The sequence below is a fragment of the Peromyscus eremicus genome, chromosome 4, assembly GCF_949786415.1.
Source record: "Peromyscus eremicus chromosome 4, PerEre_H2_v1, whole genome shotgun sequence".
Taxonomy (NCBI): domain Eukaryota; kingdom Metazoa; phylum Chordata; class Mammalia; order Rodentia; family Cricetidae; genus Peromyscus; species Peromyscus eremicus.
In genome coordinates, this window is record NC_081419.1 from 106,750,133 (window position 1) to 106,761,409 (window position 11,277).

An 11,277-nucleotide genomic window follows, 5' to 3' on the forward strand; every position below is an offset into this window, starting at 1 on the left:
CAGGAGCTGATGCAGAGGCCATGGAAGGGAGCTGCTTACTGGCTTGCTTCCCATGGCTTACTCAGCCTACTTTCTTACAAAACTCAGGACCAGCAGCCCAGGGATGGCACCACCTACCATGGGCTGGGTCCTCCCCCACTGATCACTAATTGAGAAAATTCCTTGTGCTAAATCTCATGGAAGCATTTCCTCAACTGAGGCTCCTTCCTCTCTGATGACTCTAGCTTGTGCCAAGTTGACACACAAAACCAGATGTATGTATGTACAAGTACATACATCTTAATAAACCTTATATATGCAACTAACAAAATTACATTCCTACTCTGTATAATGACAGCCTATTAACAATCCTTGCCTAGAAACTATAGGAGTGTGTAGGAATAGAATGAGTTAAAGTTTTACTTCTGAAATGGTTAAATGTGCTGAGCTCTGCTAGCTTCTTAACACCCCTTACTCTTATCTTGGGAAGGTAAATGTATGGTGGCTTGAATGAGAATGGTCCCCCATAAGCACGTATATTTAAATCCTTGGTCTGCAGTTGGTGAAACTGTTTGGGAAGGATTAGGAGGTGTGGCCTTGTTGGAAGAGGTGTGTAACTGGGGAGGAGGGGGTGGGCTTTGAGATTTGAAAAGCCCATGCTAGACCCATTGTCTTTTCTCTCTGCCTGCTGCCTACAGATCAGGATATAAAGCTCTCACCTACTGCTTCAGCACCATGCCTGTCTGCTTCCTGCCATAGTGATCATAGATTCACCCTCTAAAACTGTTAGCAAGCTCCAGCTAAACACTTTAAGAATTGCCTTGGTCACCGTGTCTCTTCACAGCAATAGAATAGTAGATAAGACAAAACACTTGCAAGAAACTGCCTTGAGAAATGATTACTATATCTATCTGGTCAACCCACAGATCCTGTTTGCTAAGAAGGGATGTTTTAACTGCTCCCTGGAATATTTGTTCCTGCAATTGTGTCTAAGTGGTGATGGAAATTTCCACCTTCAGATGGTCCCGTGAACAGGAGTTTTGACACTGTTATCTAACAACCTATAAAAGCTGTAAGCAGCTCTGGATTGGTGCTGGACTTCTACAAAGCGTTAGTTTGGACCCAACCCTCCACGAACCAAGCTGAGTCCTACTCTGAGTGCCTGCTTGGTTCCTCACTGGCCAGTGTTCCTGGAACAGTTGACACTTTTGCTTCCATTTTGGCTCTTATAAAACTGGGAAATGAGGTTTTAAATAATACACTGTGGGAAGATGTGGTTGGCTGAATCACTGTTCATCAGTATTCTCCACCTCTCCCCCACAGGATAATTTCCCACACATGTCCATTTGAAATCAGGCTTGTGTTCTGGGACAGTTAATCTTGACACCTAGAGGAACTTAGGGAGGAAAGCACCTACATTGGGTACCTTTTGGTTGCAATGATAAAACGCCATGACCAAGAGCAGCTTATAGACCAGAGCCTTTAATTTGGTCTGTGGTTCCAGAGGGGTGAGTCCACTGTGGTGGGCCCATGGTGGCAGGAGCAGGAAGCTGAGAGAACGAACAGAAGTGGGGAGATTCTAGCCCGTTGTTAGACAAAGAATAAATAATCTCCGTGTTGCACAAAGGAACATACAAAGTGAAAGTGTAATTCATCTTGAAAAATGGTACACCGAAACCTAAAGCTAGCAACACACCAGGGCAGCGTGGCTCCCGCCCTTTATCCCTGACATAGTGTAAGAGGCATGCAGGTCCTTGTGCCCACAGATAAGCACTAGGGGGACCAGGAATGTTAAAAACACGGCATTGTCTCTGCAAAGGGAAAGATAGGTAACCTGTTTTCTGTGCAGAAGTCTGGGGATGTGGTTAATAGCCTGGTGACCCTTGTACTGTCTGTGTGGCCAGACCACACTGGACCCTCCCCCAGACCCTTACCTTGAGACTATTTTCTCAATCTACAGAACCTATCTTTATGGAAGATGTCACTTGTACTTTACAAAGAGTTTCAATGTAGTCATGTCTTAAGCTTTATTGTGTACATGGGATTGAGTCAGTTATCACCAGGAAACTTTTTTCAAATTGTACTGTGCTTAAATCTGCCTAGAACAAACGACTTGAAGTCAGACTCTCGAAGTTTGAGCCAACACCAGCTACTGAGTCATGTTGAACAGAGAACTACGTTTTTGCGTCCCACAGATCATTACTGTGCTGGCCGTGGTGCTTACAAAGATTCCCCTCCCCTCACAACATGGATGGTGACTGCCTCCCATCCCATTGGCAGGCGCTTGACTTCACAATCTGTTATGATTGGCTGATAGAAACACAGAGAAAGAGGAAGATTTGGGTTCAGTAAGTTTGTCTTTGCCAGACTAACTACCTTTGATTTAAAAATGATAATTCTCTCACTATCCCCCAGCAAGGCTCCACCCCCTAAAAGGTCTATAATCTCCCGGAACAGTGCTACCAACTGGGGACGAGTGTTTAAATGTATGGCATTTCTCATTCAGCCACAGTAGTAAAGCACACCTCTTTAGTGAAAGACATCTCTGGGTGTGTCTGTGAGGGCATTTCCAGAGACAATTAGATCATGAGAGCTGTGACCCAGTGAACTGTTAAATCTGTAGAGAAATGTAAATTTTGAATCATCTGTTGGCTGGTAGTGGAACTGTGGAAGGTGGAACTTGCTGTAGTGGGTGGGGGCTGGGGATGCCTTTAAGTGTGTCTTGGCCATGGTCCCTTCCTACCTCCCCTCTGGTTCCTGGCTGTGGTGAGGTAAGCAGCCTCCTCTGCCACTCACTTGTTGCTGTCATACTCCGCCCATGGCAACGGAGCCAGGAGACTGGAACTCTGAGCCAAAACGAACCTTTTCTCCTTTAAGTAATCTTCCTTCGGTACTTGTCATAGCAACGAACAAATGGACCAGCTTACATGCAGAGGAACCCCACATGCAGGGGTCATAAGGAGGATGGATGCAGTCAGGGCCAGGGAAGAAGCCAGGTAATGCTGCAGACAGTGTGAGTGTCCATCAGACCTTCCTCAGGGCTTGTAGGGCTCGGCTGGAGATAGCACCCAGTTTCATTCATTCAGTGATCCTGGTCACTCCTCCAGGAGGTGGCTAGTAAGAGAATAAAGAAAAGAAAAGGGTTTAAAGTCCAGAACAGAGAGGTGTAGCACCCCAGAGCAGGGTCCCACATTTTCCGGCAGTAGTATCTAATATACTTCAAATGATGATGTTATCCATGGAGACAGTGTATTCAGTCCTGCTCTTGCACATAAACACACACACACACACACACACACACACACAAATTAATTAATTAATAAATAAAATTTTTAAGACTTTAAAATAAAAAAAGTTTCACATAATTTAAATAGCACAGAATTATTTGTTCCTGCTAAGACTAACAACAATAATAAAAATCACTAGTTCATAGTCTAGAAAGGAAAATGCACCATATGACTGTGTACCAACAGGAAGGGGGATTCATAATAAAGGTAACATAGAGTTCTCAAGACAGATTGACATGCTGTTGTACAGTGGGTCCATTCATCCCACAATCCATTCTTTGGAAGGAGCAGGCTACTGGGGACATCACCAGCACCTTTTCCACATGGGACTGTCCTAGACACTGTAGGATGTTTATATCCTTGATCCTACTCAGTATCAGGGTTAAATGTAATATGGCTAAATATTATATTTAAATAATATAGATGTAACCACTTAATATAAGTAACATTTTGTAATTACGCCCCTGACTCTCCATAGTGCAGGTATTACTGTTCCCGATTGAGAGCCCTAAATCTGTGCTATATCCACAAGTAGACGAGGTAGTGTTCGAACATAAGGGTACACCAATGAGAGGCGCTAAGAAGATCGCTGTTGTCCCACACCCAGGACATCAGGAGAGAAGTGACAGCTTCACTTGCTGCCAAGGGACCCAGTGGCATCCCAAAGGCCAGAGCAGCTGCATGATGAGAGAGAAGGGTGTGTTTGCCCCAAAGCACATTTGAAGGCGAATCAGAGGCTGGACAGCCTGGAGGCAGCATTCACAGACCTGACAAGCTGAATAGACTCCAGCCATATGTCTTTGTTCCTTTGCGAGAGGAGAGGTTGTTTCTTTGAAGATAAATCGCAGTCTGCTTGACATTTGCATGAAAAACACAGGGGATGAGCCAGTCTTTAGGTTCTTTTGTAGACACCTCATAGTACCAGGCTGGAGAGATGGCCCAGCAGTTAAGAACACTGGCTGCTTTTGCAGAGGACTCAGGTTCAATTCCCAGCACCCACATGCTGGTTCGTAACCATCTGTAACTCCAGATCCAGGGGTTCCAATGCCTTTTGACCTCATCACCACCCACATATGCAGACGGTATATGCAAACCAAACAGCCACACGTGTGACTAGTAAAAACAAATGCGCGTGAAAACATGAACCTGTACGTCGGGTATACTGGGCAGTTACTGAGAGGACGTGCCATGTTCACTCTGAGAGTGAAGCTTCGGGTGGGAAGGGTCAGGAATTTCCCAGTGTCTTCTGGGAATCTCCTTGCTCTGCCATCCTTCCCACCAACACTTACCCGCATCCTCTGCCTTCCCAGCGAGCAGCAATTATCTGTGGGGGCAAACATCAAGGGACTCCTCACTCTACCACTGTGGCTCCCACACCTCCCTTCTCTACCTTTTAATAGCAAAAACATCTATAGGACATTGACTTGCTAATATCTGGCCTTTTATTTTTTTTAGTTGTTTAAAGTAGGAAATGTTAGTGGTTCCCGCTCAAGGTTTGCTTTAAAACTTAGAATACAGAGAACTGTTGTCATGCATTATTTATGTTGGGGGTTCTTGTTTGTTTGGTTTTTGCTATTGTTGTTTTGATTTTTCTAAGATGGGGTTTCTCGTACTCCAGGCGGACCTCAGACTGACTGTGAAGCTGAGGATGACCCTGAATTTCTAACCTCCCTGCCTCCACCTCTAAATGCTGGGATTACGTGGGTGTACCATCAGACTAGGGTAGTGGAGGACAGAACTGGTCTTTGTACATGTTAGGCAAGCACTCTACCAACCAAGCCACATCCCTAGCCCTCAGGAATTATTTGGGAGTAAACTCTAACCTGATGCCTATCATTCCTAATTATCCCACAAACTGAGACAATCTCCTACATGACAAAATCAAGCTGTCACTATCGGGAAGTTGGCAGCCACACCTTAACAAACCATCTAACCCACAGCCCTCGTTCGTAACGCTCCAGTTGTCCCAAAATGTGCTTTGTGTCCAGGTCTAAACTTCCTGTTGCTGTCGGTTGGCTTGTCTCCTGTAGTTATCAGTCTTTTCTTGGTTTGTATGAACTTGGCACTTACGAAGAACACAAGCTGGAAAGTCATCCCCCCTGTGTTTCTGACATCTGGACTAGAAAGGCCAGCATCTGCCTCTCTCCCTTTTTAGCCGCCCACGAGCTTCTGCCCAGGGATGGGGTTGCTGGGAGGAACTCAGGGAGGATGACTGGCCAAAGTGCTGGCCCTAGCAGAGGGAAGGGACATTTCCTTAACTTTCTGTTCTTGTCTTCCTTCCTCCCTCCCTTCTCTGTGACTGAGGAGCGCAGGATATAGAGCGTTATTTGTGCATAATCTTTGCCTGAATTCACTAATAGGAAAGAAAACTGGTAACCAAGCCTGACAACCTGGGTTCGATCGCTGGGCCCCACATGTTAGAAGGAGAAAATTGACCTCTGTGGGTTGTCCTCTGACCTCCACATGTGAACACACACACACACACACACACACACACACACACACATACACACACACAATCAGTGACTACTATATAAAAACATTTATAAAAAAACAAATGAATGGTGAAATATTGCTGTGGGATAATGCTTTTGTACACTGGTTTAATAAAATGCTGATTGGCCAATAGTCAGGCAGGAAGTATAGGTGGGGTAAGCAGACAAAGAAAATTCTGGGAAGAGGAAGGGCTGAGTCAGGAGTCGCCAGCCAGACACAGAGGAAGCAAGATGACAAGGCAGAACTGAGAAAAGGTACCAAGCCATGTGGCTAAACATAGATAAGAATTATGGGCTAAATTAAGTGTAAGAGCTAGTCAATAAAAAGCCTGAGCTAATGGCCAAGCAGTTATAATTAATATAAGCTTCTGAGTGATTATTTTATTAGTAGCTGAGGGACTTCATGGCTGGGTAGGACACAGAAAAACTTATTTCTATATCAAAATATACTTTTAAATAAATGCATAGACAACACCTAGTATTGGGGTTAATAGCTGGTAATGTCAAAGCAGTGTGTCTTGCTCTGTTGAGGCTGGTGTGAAATGCCATAATTAGGTGGATTAAAGAGTAGTCCATGGTCTTTAGAAGCCCCCACTCCCTTATCCACAGAGGCTGCTGCAAATGCTGTTCTTTATGAATTACATTCATCATAGAAGGAAATGCTAAATTTCAGGTGGAAGGTAGTAATGATAGGATTTTTTTTTTTTTTCAGTCTCCACGAGTCTGAATCCCAGGCTAAGAACTGATCTAAGCTGAAAGATGGCTCAGTGGTTAAGAGCACTGGCTGCTTTTCCAGAGGACTCAGGTTCACTTTTTAGCACCCACATGGCATCTCATAACCATCTGTAACTCCATGTCTTAGTTAGGGTTTCTATTGCCGTGAAGAGACACATGACTTATAAAGGAAAACATTTGATTGGGACTGGCTTACAAGTTCAGAAATTTAGTCCATCATCTTCATGGTGGGAAGCATGGTGGTACACAGGCAGATATGGTGCCAGAGAGGTAGCTGAGAGTTCTAATCTGGATCCACAGGCAGCAGCAAGAGAGAGAGAGACTGGGCCTGGCTTGAGCTTCTGAAAGCTCAAAGCCCACCCCCCCAGTGACACACTTCCTCCAATAAGGCCACACCTACTCCACCAAAGCCACAGTTCTGGGGGTCTGACGCCCTCCTCTGGTCTCATTAGGCACTGCATGCTGGTGTTGCACAGGCAAGCATGCACACACAACCCACACACACATAAAAGAGAAAAAGAAAAAGAACTCCTGATCCACATGTGGCATAACCTGAGGATGATGGGAACTGCTTCTGAAATCAGTTGATTCTGCGGTCATCAGTGTCTTGGGGGTAGTAAGTGTGTTGAGCTGAAGAGAGGCGTTTGTGCTGTTGGTTTGCTTTCTGGTCTTAAAAAAATTACTTTGTGTGTGTGTGTGTGTGTGTGTGTGTGTGTGTGTGTGTGAGAGAGAGAGAGAGAGAGAGAGAGAGAGAGAGAGAGAGAGAGAGAGGAGAGAGAGAGAGAGAGAGAGAGAGAGAGAGAGAGAGAGAGAGAGAGAGAGATTGTAGGAAGTACATTCCACCATGTGTGTGTGGCGGTCAGAGGACATCTTGCAGAAGTCAGTTCTCCCCTTCCACCTTCACTTTGGTTCTGGAGATCCACCTCAGGTCATTAGGTTGGTGCAGCAAAGACCTTTACCCACTGAGCCACCTCACCAGCCCAGTTTCCGGTAGCTTTGGCTGCCTGTTTGAGCACTGGGATGCGTTTTGTCTTGCAGGTAGCAGTTCTCTAAGCACTGAGCAAAAGGGCTCCTGGGACTCTGAGAACTTCCGGCTTGATCCTTCTGTGAAAGGCCAGTTGGAGACCGGGGAAGAGGAGGATGGACTTCGGAAATCGCTGGACAGATTCTATGAAGCATTTGCCCATCCACTGCCGGGCTCTGGGGATCAGCTCTCTGTACCTGTGTGTCAGTGCCTGTCTCAGACAATCTCTGAACTCGAGGGCCAGGAGAGCCAAAAGTATGCTCTCCGCAGTTTCCAGATGGCCCGAGTTATCTTCAACCGGGATGGCTGCTCTGTCTTACAGCGGCATTCCAGGGAAACCCGCTTCTACCCTCTGGAGCAAGAAGGCAGCTCGGTGGAGGACCAAGAGCCCACCCCAGGACTGTCAAGAGAGGTCATTCGTTTCCTCTTGAAGCAGACCATCATGAAAGACTCATAGCTGATGCCTGTGTGAAAGTCGGCAAGGCTGGAGGGGAAATGCTGTAACTTGGCACTCAGAGTCCCTGAGGGGGTCTCCTGGCAGCTTCCTGTTTCCAGCCATTAGCTACAAGCTTTGCAGGTAGAGGCTGGCACCAGCAACCTGGTGATGGAGCCAGTAAACCTATAGATGTACCATCCTACCACTCACCTTGGCCAAGGCTGCTACTGACTCAACTAGGATTGAGTCCCAGCCCAGCTTCCTTGCCTCAGTCTGTGTTCCAGAGTGCTCTCCTGGGGTCCAGGCCAGGGCTGGGACTTCGGCAGGCAATCACTTCCTTGCCTCAGTCTGTGTTCCAGAGTGCTCTCCTGGGGTCCAGGCCAGGGCTGGGACTTCAGCAGGAAATCACTTCCTCGCTTGGCTCATCCCTTCTCCCACTCACCTCCTGTGCCTCTGGGGTCTTTTCTTAATAAACCTTTATATCTGCACCAGTCTACTCCTGGGAGAACAAGCCTCAGAGCATAGGCTTCTGGGAGATGAGTGTTTTGAGGATACACATTTCTGTGCTGAATCAAGGGTAACAATTATACAGAGTTGTAAATGGGGACCAAGTGATTGGCCTGAAGCAATGTACAGACATAAAAACACTTCCATGTTACATCTTAATCATACCTTTGGCTCCTCTCCAAAACCAGAATTCCCTGTCTATATTGACAGTGGAGAAGGAACATTTGGACCATCCACAAAGCTAAAATTCACACACAAAGGGGCTTTTTCATCTCCACTAGATTGCAGGGTGGAAGGTGAGGAGACAGCGCTGGACCATCCACTCAGGATGTGGGAGCACAGGACTGACATGTAAGGGTGGCACCGTGTGACCTTGCCGATTTGTGCTTACACGGAATAAGGAATGCTTTGCCGGGCAGCTTTTCCCTCTCTGTGTTACTTCCGCACTCCGTCCACCGCCAGCACCCTGTCATCCTGAAGGCTTGCCCCTCATTCCTGCCCTGTTCTTGCCTCCAGCACCCCGAGCTGCAGTGCACATGCTTGCCCAGAGCAGGGCTCTGCTGTCACCTGTGCCTGTCCTCCAGGCAGGTGCACAGCCTGACGGGGAGCTCTGTAAATAGCCAGTTCAGGCTTACACTGGCAGATGCTCCACTCTGCGGGTTGCGTCCTGAGCCCCAGTTTGAGAATGACGTCAGCTGGCACCAGGAACTCTGAAACAGTAATTGGAAGTCTCACGGAGTTCTTCAAGCAAATTACATCAGTAGAAAGGCTTATTTCCCTCGTTTGGAGGAATAGCAAAAGTTGGCAACACTGTGCAGTTAGATTCTTTGAGAAACCTGAGGTGAAGTTTAATTGGCATGAGACTCCAAAGCTTTTTAGAAAGTGGATTATGCAAATGGGGCAGCCAACAAGTACACACTAAAAGTCAGTACATTGGAGAGTCTCCTGGGGACTCTTGAAGGGAAAGAAACCTAAAAAGAAGTACTGGTGTGAGCAGGCTTCCGGTTCAGGGATGGTCTGAGGTGAGAGACTTCTACATGGAAATGTCAAGGCACATGTGGAGGGGGTTCCACACGGTAGGAAATCGTGTGAATAGGACCTTGGGAGGTGCTCACAAACGGGGCTCAGCTTTCCCTCTCACGGGCATCATCTAATGCTCCCTCCTGTTCAACAGTCCTTCCAGTAATCATGAAACTGGTGCAATTTCAAACCCAAACCTGCAGGTTAGATGTGAAGGTTGCTGGTTTTATTGTTTTAACTTGAAGCATACCAGTCGCCACCCTTGAAGAAGGGTGAAAATTACCCAGCTGCAGGGTTACTCACAATTCGTCTCCATGGCTATCAACGGAGGGAATCTGGGTTATTCTATGCTTGTTTTTAAAGGACAGCAAAAAAGCTATTTGAATCTTTGTGTTGGGAAGTAGTGACTTCTATTTGGAAGGGAGATTTTAATATCAGAGAATGTCTGAGCTTCACTGAGATCAGTACTGAGGTGTTTGGTGACAGGAAGCCCCTGACAGTCGAGAACGTGGGAGAGTAAAAGCCAGGGTTGCCCTGGTGTGTGTTCGCTTAGATCTGAGTAAGTGTTTGTGACAGGCCAGTACAAGACATTTGATTCCCTGTGGTCTTGCCCCTTAATTTGATTTCTGTGAGGATAGAGAGGCATTTTCCATTTATCTCTGTGAACCTTTAATAAAGACTAAGGTAAGAATACTGCAGCCCAGGCCTTTGGCAGTATTTCTCATTTCAGCACTGAGGGTAAGTTCATGACATCTTATCATCCCATGAACATTGTGAGGGGACTTACGATATCATCTGTGATGTTTTCCAGAACCACAGAGCCTTTGTGAGGGTCACTTTGTTCCAGAAACATCAAATCCTGAAGATGAGAACTGCTAGCTGAATCTGAGGTTCATGGCCTGTGCTCAGGTTATTGGCCTGTGTCTCCAGATGACTCATGCTCAGGATTGAAACCTGGGAGCCCACACTTGCTCAGCCTGCATCCTCTACTAAGTTATACCCAAGCCTCAGTGATTTCTTTTAGCGAACATGTGGCCGATTATATTATCAGTAATTTCAAAACAGCACAAAAACAGCAATTCTTTTTAAACTTGTAAAGTTTTTTTTTTAATGTTGTATTGGATCACAGTTACACACAAAAGTGCATACATCCTATATCTGAATTCTCAGTAATTCTCACAGGCTGAACCCACCTGTACAACCAGAATCTTCCTTGAGATACAAGATTCGTCAGCCCGGGGGTGCCTGCTAAGGGAAGGATTCCATCTATAGAGCTGCTGAGAGCAATTGGTACTGACCAGTTTTCTCAGGGTGCTGGTAGCACACAATCTGAATAAACACATACACAATGTTTCTTTTGTTGCTAACCTATCCTGTTCAATATGCTAGCACAATACAGATACTACAAGTAATCCATGGTTTTACATAACTTTGGGTTAGTTTAACATAAGTACTTAAAATGTAAAAGGCTGATTTAATAAAAATTAATCATAGAATAGGTGATACCAGATGCATCAGAAGTTAAAAATATGGTGTGCTCCCAAATCACTGAAGTCCAAGATACAGTAGAATAGACTATTCTAGGAAAGGGGTTGTGGGCAGCTACAGGGTGGAGTAGAGGAGTGCAGAATACATCCATGTTTCAAGCTACCTGTGCCTCTCTATGCCACAGTGAAAGTTGTTTTAAAAAGAAAAGCATGCATAAAGGGCCAGACAATTTAAAAGACAAGCCTTATCAAAAAGGAAAACAATTTCTGTCTAGTAATTGAAGCAGTACCAATGAAACAATAGACA

General features: G+C 45.8%; 1 protein-coding gene across 3 annotated transcripts in view; it reads left to right on the plus strand.

Annotated features, from left to right (window-relative positions):
- Nucleotides 1–8,289, plus strand: part of Shld1 (shieldin complex subunit 1) — a 75,382-nt gene extending 67,093 nt beyond the window's left edge. For all 3 annotated transcript variants that reach the window (XM_059261479.1, XM_059261478.1, XM_059261480.1), the window contains exon 3: nucleotides 7,535–8,289. In XM_059261479.1, the coding sequence (XP_059117462.1) occupies nucleotides 7,535–7,977 (443 nt within the window). In that variant the 3' untranslated portion in view covers nucleotides 7,978–8,289. The remainder of the gene's footprint in view (nucleotides 1–7,534) is intronic.
- The last annotated feature ends 2,988 nt before the right edge of the window (nucleotides 8,290–11,277 follow it).